This window comes from Apteryx rowi, unplaced genomic scaffold, assembly GCF_003343035.1.
Source record: "Apteryx rowi isolate R43461 unplaced genomic scaffold, aptRow1 scaffold_184, whole genome shotgun sequence".
NCBI lineage: Eukaryota > Metazoa > Chordata > Aves > Apterygiformes > Apterygidae > Apteryx > Apteryx rowi.
This window is the reverse complement of record NW_020448130.1, coordinates 564097-586719: the sequence shown is the minus strand read 5'-3', so window position 1 is coordinate 586719 and position 22623 is coordinate 564097. Positions and strand designations below refer to the sequence as shown.

General features: G+C 37.6%; 1 protein-coding gene across 11 annotated transcripts in view; it reads right to left on the bottom strand.

The window, feature by feature from the left end:
- RUNX1T1 (RUNX1 translocation partner 1) overlaps window positions 1–22623 on the bottom strand; it is a 116513-nt gene that overhangs the window by 21099 nt on the left and 72791 nt on the right. For all 11 annotated transcript variants that reach the window (XM_026061719.1, XM_026061718.1, XM_026061722.1 and 8 more), the window contains 4 exons: window positions 17941–18122; window positions 9920–10170; window positions 7919–8004; window positions 7025–7226 (listed from right to left, as the gene is read on the bottom strand). In XM_026061719.1, the coding sequence (XP_025917504.1) occupies window positions 7025–7226; window positions 7919–8004; window positions 9920–10170; window positions 17941–18122 (721 nt within the window). The remainder of the gene's footprint in view (window positions 1–7024; window positions 7227–7918; window positions 8005–9919; window positions 10171–17940; window positions 18123–22623) is intronic.

The following is a 22623-nucleotide window of genomic DNA, read 5'->3' as shown; positions in this document are numbered from 1 at the left end:
ATACGTGTGCAAGCAGTGCTGTTTATATACAGTACGCTACAGAAACTCAAAAAAAAATGTAGAAGATGATGTTTAATATTGCGGATGTAATGACTGTAATGTTCAGCTTGCTTAAAATGTCCATGGGTAAACAAAGGTGGATTTGTCCGGTGCAGTTTTAGCTACTCAGAGAGAGAGTAGGGAATCTCTGCATACCGCTCCACAGATAATGTACAATTTCTGGCACATGTATTTGGAGACACTGACTGGGTGGACTGAATCTTCCCATCTGACAGGCGTGTGTGTGTGTGTGTGTGTGTGTGTGTAAGATGCTGGAAAACAGCTAACTATTTACATTGGTTGCAATCAATATGACAGAGGACTTCAGACCAGATCCTGAAAATGTGGAAATTCTCAGCATCATTTATCTTGTATGATTCTGGAATCTACAAATATTATTGTGCAGCCTTGGAGGTTTTAAGAATTATGGGAACAGTTACAGTTCAACCAGCGAGACAGCACAAAATGGTGTTTAAAAGCTCGGGGAAACTTAAGGTGAAACATTAAAACATGTTTATTTGCTTTTCCTGCCATAACTACAGTCAGACTCAAAATGTGACAACATAAGAGTTTTGTTGCATCTTTTCTTGTATTTTCTGTTAAATTCTTCCATGTGTTATTTACAGTACTACCTACTACAAGGGGATCACAATTCTGATTTAAGCCCTCTACCATGATACTCAAAAATAGAGAGATGTGGAGATGATTTTTGGTACACATGACTTTCCAAAAATGGAATTCAATGACATAAACGACCAGATTGCCAGCTAATTGTTGAAATTTCCAAAACATAAGCATCAATCAAGCTCTTATTCCAACCACAAATTATTTACATGAGGAATGAGATCCTCTGCAAGAAGAATTAAATCAAAACTTGTGAGAGACTTTCCCATGGTTTGGAATAGAACACAAAAAAAAGACAAGAAGCACTTATGAAGATAATAAAGAATATATTTTCCAAGCAAGAAAATATTATTAACATGGCTATTGTTTAGTCAGTGATGATGAGTTCACAAAACCAAAGAACAATCATCTTCTTTAGGGGACTAAACTACAGGACATGACCAGAGGATTTAATTTTTATGCTAAGGTATGCTTCAGATGAAGAATCACAGAAGTTGCTCACTGAAAATAAAACTCAAAAAAATCTTAAAGATTTGAAAGTCTAGCAACAAACCCAAAACAACAGTCACAGAATTTGAGCAAAGTCCCTAAAACATTAAATGTAAAACCAAATGAAAAAAGCCATAGTGAGAATGAATGTATTCTACTAACTGAATGACTGCAGCACCCAGAAGACAAAGGAAACGCTGCCTGAAAGCAGAGAGAATGAAATCAGACAAAATTAGGAATCACCTGAAGTGACAAGGCAGCTGACATTGAAAAGGATAATGGAAGAGGTTTTACATGTCAGACACAATACAAATGTTTGTTAATGGTGAAAATGCAACAAAGTCATTACGCAGAACAAAGGGAACAGGATGTTCAATACTGAATTTACTTGAAATTCATCATATGGCATGGTTTAAGAGCACTAGTTGATAATCAGTTCGGCTCCTATTGGGCTACACAAAATAGTCCATCAAAGAAAAGAAAAAGCTTATATACATCAGAATAATTGGTACTTGCCTACAAGAAGCATAAAATAAAAGTAATTTTTAAATGTAAAAAGTTTTTGGAATTTTCTGTTTTCATGTCAAATGTACCTTTCAGGAAGAAAGTCCCTGGACTGGCACATAAGAATAAAGATATAAAAGATAAAGAATAAAGATCAGGAAAAGATACAAAAAATTTGATCTCAGTTTCAGCCCTCACATTCTACTGAATAGCAGGGAACAATACATACATTTTACAAAATAGTATAATAAAAAAGACTTTTTATTCCATCCTGGACTTTTTTTTATAAGAAAGAAAACATCCACAAAAATATCCTATCATCACAATATGGTGCGAGGTTCTATATAGGCCCTGGTATATTCATTTCAAGTACGCATTCAACCACAAGAATCATTGACAGTCAATTGATCAACCAGGTTTCTAGGGTTCAGCAAGTACAGATACCTTGTAGTTCTTTTGATTTTGAGATAAAGAGAAGAGGTGCTGCAAGTACTAAAAGAGGGAGATGTGAAGAGTTTTAGCAGCAGAAATAAATATAGGTCTGGGAAGTGAAACTGAGACCGAAAGCTAAGACCAAATAAAGGACACAAACTCTCACATGATAACAAGGACCAAAATCANAAAAGAAAAGAAAAGAAAAGAAAAAGAAAGACTTGAAGGAAAAGATGTGTTCAAAACTGTCAAAAAGGGTAATCCATATTTGCAAAGAAGGAACACAAGGTGGGCTGAAAATATGAAAGAATGGAGGTTTTTAATCACTGGACAGTGACATCCAAGACTATAATAACAAAAGAGTAAGAAAAGGAGATGAACAGTTGATCTTTTGAGGATCTTTTCCCATTTATTGTATTTTTCAAAACAGAGGCAGTGACAAAAATATCCTATATGCCATAGTGAACACTGGGGCTCGAGCATAATAAAAGCTACAATGAAGAAAACATCAGACAGAAAGATCTTATGTCATCTAACCAGACCTGAACTACGGATGATTTCATATATGAAAAATACATGCTTTTGTATGTGTTTATATACTTTGCATGCTCATATGCAAGTTTTGTTTTACTCTACCCTGTAATGAATGTAACATCATTGCTGGGACACAGGCAACAAACAAAAAACTCACAAGAGCAATCAATATTAAGTTTTGACTGCCTTGCTTATAACAGGCTCAGAAGTGTGCCACTCCAATAACTCAAATATATGGATACAAATCTGAAGAAGTGTAATAGTGAATCAGACTAATTGGTTAAATGGCGGAAGGAAAGAGGGGAAGGTGCGAGTTTCCATTATTTTTATGCACATCTTTGCCTTCCTCTCCCCTGTAATATATTTTTATAGCTATTCTAACACTTTGAACACACATGAAATTGTGGTCAAAGTACAGTTTGAACTGGTCTGTTAAAAAGAAAAAGAAAAGAAAAATCCTGCAGGTACTGTATTACTGAATCGTCTCCGCCGTCATCCCCAACCAAGATCAAATTTCCAATAACTGGCAGCCATAGTTTTTTTTCTTTTATGCCACCTATGAGTTATTTTGCTAAGCACCGCAACACCAAGTGTGGTATAAGGAATGGATAAAAGTTATCCTAGCCCCAAGGAAATCAGAACTGAATACTGTGAATACAAATACTCATTTTTGCAGCTGTAGTTCTATCTAATAGCATGCAATTCAGTATGCCAAAATCTAGCCTGAACCTCCAGTGCAGCTAGCGGATTAAGAGCAAGATTTAATAGCATCAGTGACCACAATTACAGAGGCTTTACATTCTGGAATTACAAGTAGTAAATGTTACTGCGGTATTCACAGCATTCCTGCTAGCTCATGTTGAGAATACCACACATATCACAGCAATGCTGATTATCTGCAAATGGCAAAAGAGAGATTTTATAATTGCAGCATGTACAGACATGTCAGCGGGAATGTCCTGGCTAACAGAGAAAGTATTCGGGTGACCAACCTTTGATAAAATATAAACTAGCTCTAAGAGGGTTAACATTTAAAAATGTATTAAGAAGTGGCTAACCTATGTGTTTTTGACAAATTCCTATGTTTCGGAGAATTCTGGCTTCCTGCAGCAAAACCTGCAGGCATTAGCACTCTTCAGTTGGAGATTTCAAACTCTATTTTGTAAGATTTCCGGTCAGATAAATTCAACAGATACAAAATATCAACATCACTGCAGATCTTCTGATCTACACCACTTATCTAGAGACACAGCTGCACTCAATAAGGTTATAGATCTTGTTTATAACCCACAATGTTGAAGAACCCTCATCTTTAATTTATCCGACTGTGTGTATTTCAGTATACATTGTTTGATATGTGTAATTATTCACTGCAAGGATGAAAGTTTCAGTCTTGTTGTAGTGTGTAGTATTGAAATTCTTCAGTAGAAATGGAGAAGTGAGATGATGTATTATTCGCTTCATAGAGCACCACAGTCTATCAAGTGAATATATGTAAAGTCTGAGTCATTTTTGGACTTTCATAAACATGTATAATTCTGACTAAAAGGAATGGACCTATCTTACCTTCAACACGCTCTTAGAAAATAATGATTTTTAACCTGTTGTAACTGGCTGATGCATGAATTGTATTACATTACATTAAAACTAATTATCAAATATCTCATTCGATTTCTCAGTTAAAAATATCACCAGAAAAATATTGAACAGATACTCTGAACTGTCAAACTCAAAAATCTCTTGCAGGGATGTCAAGCTAAAAGAAGCACAAAAATCTTTTGCAGAAAAAAAAGGTCTACTGATTCAAAATGACCAGCATTTTTTTCAATTTCTTATGGATCCAAACTGCCTATGCTAAATTGCAGTTCACAGTATTTCAGTGAGAGCATAATGTTTACAGTGAGAACTTCTGACTTCATCGATGCTATTTTAATCATAAAGAAAAAGAAACAAAGGCACAAACAATGTAGCCATATGGCCCCCTTTTTTTTCCCCCCTTGCTAGTGGAGATGACAAGATGGTAATTTTTAAAGGGTGGATTACCTTGTTAAAAAAAAAATACAAAGAGGAATCACTGACATTTAGAATCCTTGCAGCAAAAAGCAATATTTACATGCTGTGGCACTTTAATTAAAATATTGGAGGAATTTTTCAATCCTTTTCCCTCCTCCCTTCCTCCTCACTTCAAAAATAAAATAAAAACAACAACAAACAGTGTCTTGAGGCTCACAGACACAGCTTCAATTAAATTACACTTGAATTTTCAGAATTTTCATTTTGTTACCTAGATTACTATCAGATTTAAGGAAATATAATGATTAGATTTCCTTAAACTCTGAAATAAGTATCTTGTGCCTTGCATGTCAGATATAAAGCATTTCTTATCAATATTTATGATTGACTACATCACTGAATACTACGCTGGTGACTACATCAATGAGGCATTCCAAGTTACATGTCCACGAGTCTAGGGAAGTAGTTTTTTAAAGCCAACTAACTAAAAGGGGCATGTTTAAATTGAAATGGACTCGCTCCAATCAGTTAAACTGTATCCATAATACTGCAGACATAACTGGAGTGCCATATAATGTCATATAATGTTTCCACAGGCTGGGTCATTTGTCTTTTTAGGGAATAAGACTTTATTGGTTCCAAGAATTCATCTTGACAAATACACAGCCAAGCAAAATGACAATATTTTTCTATTTATTTGCTCTTCGCTTTATCAAGAAAACAATTTTTTTTTTGTTATGACTGTCTTTCTTGGATTGYTTTATCATCTATAAAGTTTTGATGAATGGTCTTGAGTTTCAGTTTCTCTGAGGAAATTATGAAAACTCAGTTTCTTTTCACTTTTCTACTTACAAACTACATTAAAAAAAACACACACAAAGGAAAAAAAAAGGAACAATGGTCTGGCTGTTTTTGTATTACAGCTTTACTAGAGATGGGTGGCACTGCTTTTGATCTAGGGGTTTCCTCACAAGTGTTTTTTCAGAAGCAGCAGACGTGATCAACATTTCAGATGTCATATTTATGAGTCTTTCTTTACATTACATTTAATACTATTCATACAAGCCATTACCTGAACGCTTCTTTCTGAGAAGGGCTTCTCTAGAGACTAGACTTATTAGTGAAGCTTGGAACAGCATTTCCATAACCCCTCCTTTCATTGCCTAAAGCTAATTTATAATCCCACTGGCTTAAATCATTTGGGGGGAAAAAAAAAAAGAAAAAAAAAAGGTTCATCTGTTATGAAGGGGCACTAAATATTACAGTAAGAGTTCTAATGATGTACCAATAGGAATATGGAGAGCATATTAGATTTATTTTTCTATTTCTTTATTTGCAATTAAATAGATTTTAGAATTACAAAGCTATTTTTGAGGAGAAAAGGAAAACACAGATTTAAATAAAATTTTGTTGCAAAATAACATACATATTCAATTCTGCTAATGACCACAGTTTATGATGATCTCAAGCAGAGGGCATTTGATATGGCTTTTTTTTTTTTTTTCGGAAAGCTAAACATTAGATCAAGAATCATAGTTTGTTGCTCTCTTCCAAGGAACAGAGAGCAATTAAAAGACACCACTAAGACATGTTTCTGTACCTGCCATCTGCCATAAAAATAAGGGGATGGGAGAAGCAGGCCTACATAATACTAAGGARTTACAGGAAGAACACAAAACAAAAGCTTGTGTTTATAGAGCAGTCATCTTAAACTAGTTATGAGCATTTTGGTACAAGTGTAACTGGAGGTCCACATGCAGTCAAAGTCATCTACTTAGTCTGCTTCTTAAGTGGGCTTTGCAGCTTGAACTGAGTTCTGTGCAGCTGTAACTACAGTGCGAGCAGTGCCCAGGCTAGCTCAGACCTGGGAGTATTAAGTGTGCCCAGCAGCAGACATCCCAGCTGGGGTATTTCTTTCTTATATTGAAACAAAGTACAGACAAGAAGTGCCAATATCTTATACCTCCCTTCATTTCTTTAAAACAGACATTTTCCAGGTTAGGTCATTCTACTTGAGAAGGTTAAAGTTAACAGTCCAGAAGCTCCTATAGTTTTGCTTAATCAACTTGGCAGGGAAGGGAGAGAGAAGGGAGTGAGAGCCAATGCATTCATCTGATTGCTCTACCATCCCTACATTACATTCTGTTTTCCCACTCCACCACCCTCATACATTTCTGAATGGAAAGCAAATTACCAAGCATCACCAAAAACTCCAAACCATTTCACATGTAAACAAGAGTACTAGGGCATAGAAGTTATAGTTAATCAGCACGAGGAATGCTTCATCACTGTTAAGGAAGAAGAATCAGAAGAACAAATCTGAATTTCATCTAGCACTTAGCTGAGCTGATACAAGACTGGTAAACAATTTTAAGGGAGGATACTGTACCTAATGTAACTGGATCTGGATTCACTGGACTCTGCTGTCTGGAATGACTACTGCTGCTGTTACCGCCTTTTTTTAAATCTTCTGCATCACTGTACCGCCGTATCCAGTAATTAAGCTCCTCACGGTCTGCTTCTTGACATCGCCGTAGTACAGTGAGAGATCGCCTAGTTTTTTCCACCATGTCCATTATACAATTTAACAGCTATTCACAGTGGTGGAAGAGAGAAATAAAAAAGAACACTTTACTCACAAACCGACAAAAAAATAAAGAAAACATTAACGTGCTGAATGCCTGAGTTCTAAGAGTGAAAGGGTCTCTCCCTGTTCTTTCAAAAATATATGGAAAATTCTAATATTACTTTAACAGAACAATCCCTTTCTGTTTAACTGGTGATCCTAAACTGTACAGATATGGATTTCTGGGGAAAAGGGAAAGAAAGAGGACGACAAGATTGAAATGAGTATAGTCCCACCACTAGTATGACATGGCACCACAGTAGTCCAGGATATCTGGCACAGAACTGTTACCTGCTAATGTTATAAGAGCTAATAAACTCAAAGAACAAATACAAATAACCATTTTAAGGATGAGGGTCACGTGTTCCAAATCCAGGCTTCAGACAGCAGCTTCCCTTCCTCATTTGGCGGTCTATAGCAATTAGGATTCTCAACAGGCTTTTGAACAGCAAGGGCCAATATGAGCTACCTAATGGGGAACATCAGGCTTCCAAATTTAGTCACCAATGCTTTCAAAACTTGTCCTGGGATGCAGATTTGCTTTAAAGGAAAAAGTTTTAAATCCTATCCTTAATAGATGATATTTAACTCAGTTTCTCTTATCGCATACAGGAGACCCTTCAGGCAATTTTACATAAGAGTACATATAGTCCTTACGTGGTCAAGGTGTTTCCACTCTTCTGCCCATTCTCTGTCTGTTAGCCTGTGATCAATCATTTCTTCTTGACGTGTGCCATGCAACCCTGCCAAAAAGGAGCAAATCATGTTTACAGTGTTGGTAGTCCTCTAGGGGGAAAAAGAAGAAAATAGAGACTTGAGGATATATGTGGCAACGTATATGTCATACATATACATGCATATGTACACATGTGCACTTTTAGATGCACATGCACACAGAAGCTAGATACCTATGATATTCATCTGCTACTAAGCATGCAAATTTTTAAGGAAGGTTTCTGCAGACGAAGATGGCACGTGTTCCTTACAATCAGAAATATATGTTACTTCAAGTTTACCCATCTCAGCCCAGATATGTAAGAACATAACTAAACACAGGTATCTCCTTGAATAATGAAACTCAGTGATAAAAGGAATATACAGAATGTAAGTATATGTCTTATTTAAAATGTTTTACTGTATCAAACATCTGTTTTGCCACTGTTCTATTCACTTAAACTAGCTTACCTCAATTCTGGGCATAGCTCTAGTATGGGTGCTATAACAGCAATGGTTGCTTTATCATACTACAATATACACAGAATTAACTAGCATCATCTTTGGATGCAAAGGTAAAACTTTGAAGATTTTTGATAACAAATGTAATGTCAGATTCCTTAGCAGTCATTATTCTAACTCACTGGAATTAATTCTCAAATATATTTGAAAGAGTTATGATTTTACAGTCATTCTTTTTTTCTGTGGTTATATTGAGCTCAAACTTTCCTGAATTTGAAAATTAGCCTTATATGAAGAACACTAGGGAAGTGATGGAATTTTAAATTTTTATCAGGAATGAGCAGTTACTCCAACATTTAAAATTAAGATACTCTCATCCTGACAATACCTCTAATACACTTTGAGAATTTATTATTTATTTTTCAATTCAAAATAAATCATTCTTGATCTTGTATCAAGAATACCACTATAAAAATAAATGGATGCTTAAAAACTTAGACCTAAGTTCTCTTTAGAACTTTTCCCCTCATTAGATCGCTACTATTTTACTATTTACTGTCTTCAACATTTGTAAGTTCTGTAGGTCATAAGATGATCTGTTAAGAATGGACATAACCTTTTCTGACTATATAAAACCATAATTAATGTATATTTATTTCATTTGAACTACCTGAAGAAGTGAGCAAGACAATATCTGATAACCAACTGTATCAAACACTAGCTGTACTTCAAAGAGCTGAAAAAATATTAGTATAAACTTAATGTTATTTCACTAAATGCAGTAATTACTACCATGTCAACAGAGCATCATTAAGGGTTCATCCTTTCACAGATGTTTAAACAACATGTGGTTAAAATGTAGCACATATATCACAGCAGCTGACAACATGGTAGAACCAAGTCAGTATTTATTATCAACACTCTGAGGAAGCGACACTTGCTCTTTGCTTAGACTCCTCTCTACAGGTGCCGATTATTTGTAAATGTTCCTCTTTCATTGAAGATTTGTTTAAAAGAAGAAAAGATAGTATGTGCAGATGTAAAGCAAGCCAGGCAAATCCAAAATCATCAGACATCCCAATAAAGCAAAATGTACTGCAAGTGCAGTCCTGCACAGGGCATGGTGCTTCTTCTGCAAGCATCCTCAGCAGATATCCCCACGCTGCAGTGCACTCTTGAGATGTCACGCAGGGAACATGCCTCCAAAGGCTAATAATTTTCCTCTTGTCTAAACTGAAAGAAATTTATATCACTTTTGTTACTGTCACAAATGTGGCATTCAAGACAAGAAAGGGCTCTGCTTAACCTAGTCTGAAATAACAAGGCCATTAGGAGCCCCTAGATGGACAATCTTCCACAAAGGCTATATCTGAAGGGTGGGTATATTTTAGCAGGAAAAAGAAAAAAAATCAAAATAGAGAGTATAATTACAAGGAGAACAGCAATCTGGAAAGAACAATGCAGCAAATCAAGATGCCTTACCCATAGGTCTGTTTCTGTCCCTGAGGTCCCTGTGGTTGGGGTGTCTGTATGAGTCCCTGTAGTGGTGGGCAATGGCCATATCATCCAAACGATAATGCTGAGGTGGAGGTGGGGTGGGATGAGGCAGACCATTGGGCTGATAAGATAAGCCATTATTTGGACTGTACCGTTGGCCTGGGCTAATAGTGCAGGGCCGCTTGCTTGGATGCTCTGAGTGCAAAGGCTCTCTGTCAAAGCCGTTTTCTTTGGTTCTGAAAAATAAAGCAAAGGAACTTTTATTCGCTTTGTGAGCAGAGCTGCTCAGACACATGCATACCCACCTGCACATGAAGCTTTAAGAACTAAAGCTTATTCTTTATCTGTGCAAATGTGTGGTGTTGCAGAACTTTTCATAACAATGCTCATTCAAAATGTACAAATGACATATCCACCCTGTTTAACTACCCCTGGAACTTAAGAAATACTGTCCGAGTGACCCTTCCCATGGAACAGCTTAAAAAGCAGCAGTGGAGGGAGAGCAGCATTCACTGAAACCCCAGGGTGATCAGATGAATACACACATAACGGCAGAGCTGAAATGACCAACTCATACATGAGGCAAAGGACCAAACAATTGCCACTTTTAATAACGCTATAGCATATAATGATTAGGGGGAACTTTCAGTTTAAGAAATACTTTTTTTCCAGAGGATAGCACACAGTCTTAAGGTTGCGTGTTTCAGTGTGCTGAGCCTGTGCTGTAAGTTATGCCATGATGAGTTCACATCAAGAACCAGAACAACATGGTAACAGCAGCTTTCTAGATCAGTATCGCATTGAGACCTTGGGCAAGAATGACTCTAGATGAGGAGAAATGTTTTCTTCAGAGATTTTTGTACCATCTTGGCTATTTCACTCAATGGTGCTGTGCCCACCAGTAATTTCACAGAAAGATCTAGTTAGGCTGGAGTCCTCAAATAAACTCCAAGATTTCCCACTCCAATACTCTTTAACAGACAGTGCTTTTATGCTGCGGTAACTTCAGAGAGTTATCAGGGAGGAAGGCAGTTTGCCTTATTAATTCAATTCATAACCAGCTATTTCAAAATAAGTTATATGAAAGTTACTGTCAGCCCCGAAGTAACAATATTTCTAATTTCAGTTTGATCTCTGGACATAACGAAGATCAACTCTTAATCTAATATAATGTTTATGATCACAAGAATCTCTAACTTACACTTCTGTCTATGAAAGTGAAAACTTGCAACTTGCACTGACCTAATTTTCCATTAAAACAAAGTAGAAAGAAAGGCTAGAGTTACTTCAGTGGTTTCACAACTCCTTTCAGGGAAGCTTTGTTTCACCATAGTATAGTTTTTATACCACTGCAATAAACAAAACCTACAAAAGATTAGCTTTGAAGAGTCTAAAAACTGGGAAAGATTTTATGAAGTTATACAATCTAAGCTCCAGTACAGCACTCAGAGAACTTTCTCCTCCATGATTTATGAATGACATAATATATCTTCCCAGTAACAAAAAGCATAACAAAAATCTTTGTCACTCTGACAGGAAGGTAAATTTGATCAAATTTTCTTAAGTCATTTGCCTGCTGTTAAAGAGGAAAAGAAAAGCAACCCTCTTCAGCAAACCCTCTGCGCCAAGCAAACCAGCCTTGAGTGACTATCTCTGGAGAAACACTCGGTATATTAATTGTTGCATCTCAGTGGGGTCTCCTTTAATGTCAACAAGCAGAGGAAGGGAGAAGCCAAACCTTTGCCAACATCCACTGGGAGAGGGGATCAAAGTAAGACCTAGTAATTACCAGCAGGAAATGAAAAGATCAGTTGCACTGTTTTCAGAAGGAGTAAAGAAAGATTTTCCAGGGACCTCACCACAGTCACTAATGCCAGTGAAGCTGCAGGTTATATACATTTTATTATACCTTAATTTGGTGAAGGGAAGAGAATCTTTCACCGGTACAGCAGGATAGCTGTTACAGTTTTTAACAGAGAGATAAGAGAAACACTTTGTTAAACTGGAGTGTACACCTTGTTCCAAAACAACAAAGGCAGGAYGACTCTGAGACCTCCTAACCAAGAGAAGCTGAGGATCAGGATATATTTTTCACTGATTCTCAACATGACGGAACTGCTTGTAATAACTTCAGTGAGCAGTGATGCTTCTGACAGCTCTTCAAGACCATTTTTGTATTTTGTTGCTGGTGCACGTTCTATTTGTACATTACCTACTCAAACTCAATATCCATTTTTTTCAATTGTAAAAAATACTACACAAGCAAAACATGCACTTTCCTGCAAAAAAAAAAGCTTTTTATTTTTCAAAATTATTTAGTGTCAGAGTTAGAACTATCTCTAACAAAGACAGAAAGAAATAGAAATTGTAAATAAATAATCATCTTCATTAACTATTTTGGATAGTTCAGTATAGGAAGAGCAAAGCAGAAAACACAATGTGGGAAGCAGGAAAACAATCAGGAAATGTGTTTTTGGTTTTCTCCACTGTAATTAGAAGCCTAAACAACATATTTTCATACAAATGTTGATATTTGCACCTCACTGTACAGGTACTTCTGTGCTATTTTTAATGCTCTGCACTTTAACTGCAATGCAGTGTGGCAACTTGGACAATACACCAGCGTGTCCATTTTCTTCTAGAACCTCTAGTTTAACTAACATAGAGATTAACATTACCATTGGAAATGCATTTACTGAAATTCAATTTCTATTTTTGTTATTATGTTGCATAATGGCTGCCAATTGCTTTCTGGTGTTGAAACCTTAATTCTACAATTTGGTCTTACACTGTCCAAATAAGCTACTCAGCAGAATACCAGAATGGGACTGTACACAAACTGATTTAATGTTTCTGACTAAATAAAATACAGAAAAAGGTAGCTGTGAAGTTATGACTTYCAAGTTTCATCATAACAGAAATCACTGGCAAATTCACTATATCTGAATATACTGATAAAAATAGCAATAAAAGACAACTAGTCAGTAGTTCATGAGGCCTGACCTCAGCCCACTACTCTGCCTTCCTGTTTGATCACAGCCTTACTCATTCTTCTTGGTTTCGTTTTCCCATTTCCTTGGGACTGTAACATTTCCCGAGGTGTCCGAGGCAGCTGAAACAAAACAGTTTTGGGTTCAATAACCATAATTTTCAACCCGAACCATCTGATTTTGCAAAGCAGCAACAAGATGTAGAGAGGAAATCACATTAAATGGGTAGGAAGCCTAACTGACACATTTCATTGTTTTTCTTTGTCTTGCATCATATTGGGAACTGTTTCCTTGATGTGTATTCAAAGCTGTGTGTGCATTCACACAGCCATTTAGAAAACTGGTAATATTAAAAAGATGGGGTCCTTTGGCTATGAACAGTCAAGAGATGAGTTTTACTTGGAATCATTATTTGCCTCGATTAAGGATAGCAGAGTAGGTACTAGTCACTAATCTGCATCCATTTTACACAGTTTATGTTGCTTTTAAGTTATCACTTCAGTTTTAGATTATTACAATTTATAGGTAATTTCCTGAATAAAAAGTCTGATAATGAAAGAGTGCCCTGACTGGAAAATTAACTTTCACCTGATACAGAATATTACACCAATTTCTAAGAATACAGAAGTCAGCTTATAAAAACAAGACAAAGCTATTCATCCACTATTTGTGCAAGATGCTTTCATGTAAACTGGACTTCTGCCAATATCAGCTTGATGACCAAACGAGTGATAATGTTTTATTAGGAAAAAAATATTTTTTGTTTAGAATACCATGTTACAGAAGAGATGAATATTGCCATGTTAACTATTTATATTAAGAAAATTCTCTTAAAATTGGTCATAATTACACATGGCTTACAAGGAGCATAGCTGTAAGATCTGCTGAGCATCCTTCACCTCATTAATCAAGATGCTTAGCAGCTTCTTGAAATAAAAATATTTGCCTAAAAGAAGTATCAAAGTTGGTCCCTGTGCTCAGGTGTCTTCAATATGAATTCACTGTTGGGACATCAAGGGTACAGCAAGTACAGCACCACTTTCTGAAGTCACAAAACAACCATAAACACTTTCATCTTCTTCTCACTCACAATCGGAGATATTGTAACAGACTTTTTTGCCTAAGAATCTCCTATATACACTTTGTAGGTAGCTGTCATAAATGCAGTCACTACATAACACGCTTAGCTGCCACACAGTCTTTTCTAGCAACCTCAAAGGATGACTAATTAGCAAAAAATGTCTTTTGTAGAAATGTATTTAGAATCATGTTATTTACAACAAGGCATTCATTCACCAAAATAAAACTCATATTGGTCCAAGTTCTTTTGCTTTACTACAGGAGAATGTAAACTCCAAAAGTTGTAAACAAAATATAGTGAACACTTTGTTCATGACATGTCATGAACAAATTACCAAAATGTGTTGTCTCCTCAGGTGTCAGTTTTTCTCTCTTGCAGTGACTGATGGTTCCCAGTGTTATTACAGAAACAGATTGATCTTTTTAATGAGCTAGTTTAATAGACTCCAAAATCTCACCGTGGCTGCTCATCCGTGTCAGACCATATGCACCAAGAAAACATTCAGTAAAACACGAAGCTCTGCTGTCAGATTGCTCTATAAAACCTCACATACAGTAGATTTGGATATGCAGATAAATAACTAGAAATGGAAAATGCATATGCAAACAAGATTCTGAAAATATAAGCAGAAAAAATTACTGTATGTGGATGTATTTTCTTTAACAAAAAATCAAGAGGTGCATGTGTTTATGTACAACACACACATTCTACTCCTGGGGCTAATCCTTTGCAATATTTTACCTCTGCTGGAATCAACAGTATGCATTTATCTGTTCTTAAAACAAAAATGTAAATATGGAAGAATGTGTGTGCATATTTCTAATATATTTGTGTGTGTCTAATATATGCATTTATATAAAATATACACATTATACAGAGACCAGTCCCCCAGGGGAAGTGAAAAAGACAATGCAATTTACTTTTGTGAAAGACATCTTTCTTAACAAAATTGTTCGAATTGCACTTAGTTCCCCTGGAAAGATTTTGCCTTCTAGTCATGTTTTTTTTTTCCTATTTTAGCAACAGAGTAGTAACAGTCCCTCCTACCAAAGAATGCCTAATATTTTCCACTATATTTTTATTAGTGTATTTTAAAACTACTTAGAGATCTAAACAAAAGGTACATATTTCCCCAGATGTTTCCTCCTGCCTCTCTATAAACAATTAAAAATAATTAATACCTTAATAAGCATTAAGCAAGACAAGTACTTGGTTTCAACACTCACTCAATCTAGGCATGATCTGAATCTGAGGACAGTTTTTTTGTGGTTGATTTACTTATATTATCCAAATTAAAACGTATGCAAACTCTCATTCAGTCCATTTCAGAGTCTTTCCAACAGGTTCCTGTTCATTTTATCGAATCTGTAGTAGAAATATTCTTGGATGCACAAGACAACTCCACTGAAGCTGATTCAGCCAAAACTACAATTGTCCTTCTTCTGTATAACTTTGATCATAGTTGAGACCTAGCCACAACTAACCAGCAGTGGGGGTCACTTGATACTCCAAAAATCATGTTTAATTTTTTTAAGCTTAAGAAACCATTCCAATAGGTAAATTAGGCAGTCTTTTAAGGTCTTTTGTGACAGCAGTCAAACAATCTCAGGGACAAAAAAAGGATGTGTGTTTCTGAAATACCACTTTTACAGAATTAATTACAGAATTAGTTTCAAGTAAGCAGTCTACAAAAACTACTGTTTAATTGCTTAGGCACCTCAGAGTCTATAGGTGGTGTGTTTCCACCAGCAAAACGTGCCAGTCCTGCCACCTGATGTGCTCGTAGCATACGCAGCTTCCCCAGGCTGAGCCTGAGTACTTCTCTCACAGTTCAGCCCACTTGCAATTCATAAATTAAGTCTTTGCCTACTTAAGTCACTTTCAAGGCCTGATGCGGAAGGTGTGCTTTGATCCTGTTTAAAGTGTTGGCAACACCAAGCTCAGATCAGCCCAAAGCTCGGATCAGCCGGCAGATTAACGCAAAGCTCAGATCAGCCAGCAGAGGTGGACACGGCGAGCCCTGCGCTCACCCAGAGCAGCCGGCAGAGCGAGGTACCCTGGATTACAGCCTCACCGCAAACCAAGGCTGTCAAACTCACCGGTCTCATCTCCGAGGAAAGCACCCTCACCCACAAAACTCTAGGTTAAACTGTCCACCCTTCACCCCAAAGCTGTATTACTAAACTGAAAGGAATTCAAGACTCCCTGAGCTGGAAGGAGCATAAGAGAGACCTTAATTCCAGAGGAAAAGGCACTTTAGTTAAGGCTAACGGGAAAGCATGTTCCTATTCTATATTCTCTGTCAACCGAGACCTCACAGACTTAGGAGATAATTCAATGTATGTCTATCTATTTGTAGGAAACACATCACTCTACTGCTGACATTGGACTTCACCATGCTGATATTTAAGTTAACTCACAAGATTTTAAGAGGCCTTCTTTCCCCCACAGTGTATAGACGTTTTGGTACGCTACACTGCAAAGATTGAGGATATGCAGCCCAACTGCTCCACGGGGCTGAATTTCAGCTTTGGAATGTCTTCTCTTTCCAGGGAATAACAAACTACATGGAGAATTTCTGAAAATTAGTCATCTTGCTTCAATTCCATAAGCAGGTGAAACACAACCTAAAGCAAGTCCATTTCAAATACTTTTACATTTTCTTCTCTCTAACGGCTATGTTATTTTAATTTTTACTGTTCCCTTCTGGCTATAAGTAGCTTTAAATGTTACTACACAGACATTTTCAAGACCTAGCACACCTGTATCATGAATCTCTCACGCTCATATACGCTCAAATATTTGGTGTTGAATTTCAATCTACCAGCCTCAATAGCCTTCAGACTTTGTTTTCTCCTTATGTTTTCTGCTATCGCTCTGTCCATACACAAAAATGTCACCTGTACAAAACTTGCAATCTCTCCAGACTTTGCATACCTTGATCTTTTTCCTTTGAAAGATAACCAGGACACTGGCAACACCCTGTGCATGCAGGTAGTGGCATTTGTCAGAACAGCATTATAAAAGCTTTCCATACTATACCACCCATGGCAAACAAAACTAAGAAAAATCCAGTATTTGGGCCTCCCAAAGGCAATATTTACATGCCAACTGAATTTCTAACACTATTATGGGAAGGCAGCTAAAAATAAACAACCACAAGAGTCATTTTCTTGTAATACTAAACACAGAAGTCTATTCAAATAAGAAAAAGAGAAAATTGTTCCAGCTCTCTAAAGCTAGCGTAACTCAAACACACATGTGCTCGCTTGCTCTCTGCTTTTACATAGAATCTTCCTCAGCTCAGCAATACAACTGATTTTAGTGAAATTTTCTTCTGTTTGGAAGAAATGTTAAACATATTCTTATGCACTGTGCAAAACATGGTAGACCAGAATGAGGAATTAAAGCCCTGAATGCACTCTGGAGCTTGCTTTGTGCTTCCCAATATGAGTGCCTATCTATTTTCCCCCTATTTAATATTTACTACAGCAAAACCTTCAATACAAAGGATTTACATATGGAGCTGGAACGATCTGCTAATCACTTTAAGCTGCATAGAAACAGTATGCACCAAATAGTTACTATAGCATTGTCCATTCTGTATTACTTCTTTTTAGATACGGCCACATTGGGTCCTCAGGCTTGTCATGTGCACACACAGGATTCTGCTACCTGGAGACAGTGTGTGCATATATACATACACACAGACATAGCCGCACACTAATTCTTATGTCTGTACACACGTGCACACATACACAGCCGTAATTTCACTATCTCAAAGGTGTAACGAGGGAAAGATTTGAATTCAGGGCAAGGCAGCACAACTACCCCCACACATGCATGCTTCCGCCTAGCCGGCGAACACTGGCACATCCGACCCCCAGCCCACTGGCCACTTCCAACCACGGTGTGAAAGGTGCAGCTGTTCTCACCTGTCTGGAGTTCGCCTCTTCCCGTTTTCGTTCACATCGAGAAGCAGCTCTGAGGAGTCAACAGGTGAGGTGGTGCTGGCATCCAGAAGCAGCTGTTCATGCTGAGCGAGGTACTGGGCTGGGTTCTGCTTGGCTAGCCTTGCACAGTGCAGCAGCTCCCGCTGGAGCAGGGGCAGATTGGCCTGCAAGAGCATTTCGCACATTAAGAGAGCAGCTGAACGGCTCACAGGCACTTTTGACAGAGACGAAGCAGAAAAATTAGAAATCAGTGAAAAGCCCACTCTGTGATGAACCTGTTTTGCTCATTCTGAATTACGGTTATTGTAGTTGGCTGTGCACAAGCAACAGCCACCTTAGAGGGTCAGGTCATGGCTGTGGTGAGCATGCATGAAAGAACGGGTGTTTACTTCTGAAAATGGAAAACAAAACTGCAAGTGCTACAAGAAAACCAAGTCTGAGCTCCATCTCTCTAAAAGGGGAAAGCGCAGCCCCAGCTTACCTCACCTTTCTTATTATCCAAAACCTGCATTCCTATGGAGCAGCCATTCTTTACAAGCAGCAAAGCTTCTTAAATATTCAGTTCCCATTCTGACTGCAGTTAATACTTAAAAATCTTTAGAAGCCTTAGGATCTGTGACTTTATGTTGCCTCTGTCCCCTTCCTTCAGGGAGCTGGGGAGAAGCTCTCAGCATGCTCATAACGCTTGCAGTTACACATGAAGATAAGGATTACAATAAAATCTCATGTTTCAGAGCTTCAGTTAATCACCTGGAGGACTAAGTTCCTCCTCCTAGCCAGATGTAGCCTAAAGCATTTATAACCTTCCTGTCAAGGCGCCAGGGAACTTGGGTCACAGGCTGGATTGTACCAGTAGTCAGATGTAGTACTGGAAATACTTACTGATCTCTGGGTGGTGCATTTTGTGCCTATACTGGGTCGTACTTAGTTGTATTTCTTGTCAGACTTGGGACTGGAGCAGAATTTATCTCCTTCCCCTCAGAGAAGATAGTCAAACATCTTGGGAAATTGCTTCCTTTCTTTGCAGCATATGAACACATTGATACTAGGATAATCCAGGGATCCTTTAGTTACATTTGTGCCATAGGGTGATGGGCCTGGACCTCTCATGATCTCATGATCTCGTGATCTATGCCTTGTGTACAATGATTTGTTGCCTAGGGATTTTCAGATATTGAATTAAATTTCACAGCCCTTGGTAACTGGAGATAAGACAAAGGGTCTAGTGGTTCTTTTTGCTTTAAAAATACGTTTCTTAGAATTTTTCTTTTTTTTTAAACAGGAAAATATGTCTTAGTCAAAAAGTTCTGGCTTTATAAAGAAACTAGCTTACAGGGAACTAAGCACAGAAAGTAAACGTTCTGGGAAGTGGTGAGCACAGGATCTTGGGAAATTACTTTGCTAGTAGCATAACAATGGCAAATGTTCAAGGCACCTGTTGCTATACTGTAAGAGAAGAGAAGACCCACTGTGCAGCAAAAAAAGCTGGAATAGTGTCAGTACTTCTGAAGCTTTTAAAAACAAACAAACAAAAAACAGCGTTTGCTGTCACTTACTCATCTTAGGATAGGCAAAAACACCATTCTGGAACATGAAGTCTTTTCAGACCTCCACAGAACATCATAAACATTTTATTTTGTGAAAATACCAAAGAAAAATCTTATTTGTCTGTTAAATTCTCTGTCTCTCATTTGGTTTCATCCATGGCTATATCACATAGGAAAGTCTGGTATGTGCTTTTGTGCAGTGCTTTTCACTATTTTTTTTTAAAGCTTAGACACAGAATCAAAGTCAAGACATGGAGCTATCTATACTGCCTGCTCGTGTGACAGAAAGTGACCGCAGAAGTTTACACAGAAATAAAAATCTAGAGGAAATAACAGTATCAAAACTAGGATTTCAATAGTAGTGCACACTTGGAAAATGAAAACATCTCATCATGAGACACAGAAATGCGGTGAAGTCCCCATTTTGCTGATGGGAAGGCAAGGAAAACAACATGTTTGAGCACCTCATGCACTGCCACAAACAAAAGGAATCTGTGTCAGACGTGAGCACTCCTGGCTCCTGGAGTTAACCAGATTTTTAAGTGGCAAGCCAAAAAGTGAATGTAGATAGTTCTCCTTTTCCTAAAGAAATGGCCATTCTTGCTCATTAGCCATAAACATGCAGATTTGCAACTAAATGCACCCTTTATATTAAATGTGTTAAACATGTTTTCTGTACACAGAATATTTACATATTTATGACCTTGAATGTATTTATTAAACATAATCTACTCCGTTCTTTATTTTATACAAGTTATTATAGAAAACTATGATATGCCTTGCAACTTAAGAGGACATTTTGGTTTATAATTGGCATCAAGCAATGTTTGGATGAAAACTTAAACTCAATTTAAAGTGAAGAAAAACAGTATTTGAAAAGTTTTAATTCAACACAACTACATTAAATCTGCTCAAGGCATAAGTATAAAAAAAGTTCATCAAGCCACATATTAACAAGTAATTGATTTATTGAAATAAAAAAAAATCAAGAATTCTCTACATCTGCCTGCCTCTGGTCACCATGGCCCAGATACACAAAAATGTAGTGTTTAGGCAGCTGGAAGCAGAATTCACAAACTCTGATGAGGCAGCTACATTCTCCATACTGTGAACAGGGAGACATTAAGCTCCTAAGGCAACTCAAGCACACCTGTACAGACTCTGAAACCGCAATGGCTTTGGGCACCAGATGCATATGCAGAGGTTCAGCTCTGACATACAGGCAGTTTTGTCAACATGCAGCAGCACGTTTCTCCAGCATCGCTGCTGGTGCCTGCAGATAGACTGGGACACCTCTGCACATGATGGATACAACCCAGTTCTGGACGAGGAGACATCTCTGTAAGGAGTAATGCTGAATGCAAACTAACCTAGTATTACTGGCTTGCAGTCCCCTAAAATGTTGCACTTAAGTGGCGAGAATATGCTACTACTCAGTTTTGCTTTGGACCTTATATCCTTCAAGATTTAGGTAGTGTCTTAGCCTCCTATACTATTTTTACAATCACAGTTTAAAAGAGGAAAACATTTTTTTACCCAGCACTCAGATCAGTTTTTCACTTTGAAACGAACTGTACTGAACTGAAAAGAAACATTATCTCTGCACCTGCAAAAGGAGTTACAGCTTCAAAAGGCTGTTCTATCATTTCAGTGCTCATTCCAGGTAATTAGCTAATAATTCTCCATTGTTGGGTGTTCCTACTTTCTTCAAAACTTCAGCAACAGAGATATTTCAGTATTATAATTTAAATTAAAATGACTTTATTAGACTATAGCACACTTAGGCTTTGATGCAAGTTTTTATAATTGCAAATTTAAATAAATGATTTACAGCCACATTTTAAAAAGAAAACATTTAAATTGGGAAGAATTTTTGTATGGAAAGCCCAGAACAACTCATAATCATCAAATCATATGGTGATACTGATGCTTAAAACAAATATGCACAGCATTTATATTGAAAAACTGTGTTGGCACGAGCTGCACATGTACACCATGTACCACTTGAATTTAATAGATGAAATCCCGCTTGATATTAATATAGAAAATGTGCAAAAACAGCTCCTAGCCAATGAAGTTTTCTGCAGGTAAATGATCTTATCTTCCTCTGAATGAGGACTGGTAGATTGATAAGTAATTCAATGACTATTTATTATCTGTAATAGATCAGCACTCAGTTATGTGAGACACTGCACAAACACATGGTGAGGGATAGCTTCTTTCCTAGAATTATTATTACAACAGCGTACATATATGTTTCTGCTTGCAATTTAGTGCTTGGTAGACCTAAAAATCTTAGTGGATCTAGGCCAGACAAGACAGAGAGTGGGTGAAGGGATTCAAGAAGGTGCGAGTGACTTGCCTAAGGTCACATAACAGATCAGTGGCAAAGCTAGGAACAGAAAATAGGTCTGGCCTCAGGGCAAACCTACGACACAGAATTGACTGCAAGGTAAAACTACTGGAGTGCCTCTCTTGCCATGCTAAGTCTGCATGCGCAGCAGAGGTCCTAGCTCTGGTCCTGGGAAGCACTACTGCCGTCTTGGCACAGTCCTGAATGCAAACAGATAAACCCTGCCTCTCACCCTAGGCAATTTTGGTCCCAGATTTATTTGGTCTGCACTAACTCACTCATCAACACTAACTATTATATTTACCCTGTGCTCCAGCAAGGAGTACAGAAAGCCTCTATCCAGTTCCTGCTCACTAGACAACCTGTTTTTCTCCTGCCATGGAGTCACAGTAGGCAGTTTGGTTGTGGGAATATGCGTTCTTAAAAATACTGAAGTATGTAAACTATTGCCTTCAAGGATTTGGGGGCCTATGAGCACATCTGCTTCACCCCTCTTGTTATCAAATAACCTCTAGTTATCAGGGGGTACAAAAATAGAAAATGGAAGGCTCGTCTCAATGCACATCTATCAATACTTCACTAAACTGAGTAAGCTGAGAAATGGCAGAATCAGCCTCAAACAACAACTACCACCCCCAAGACAAAGGAGCACGTAACGCTACACTGTGTAGCCCTTGCAAGACCATCTGGTCTTTGTCCTGCCACGGTGGCTGCAGGATGGCGCCTTAGGCAAGAATGAGTTAAAGCAGTGGGTGGTGGGAAGGG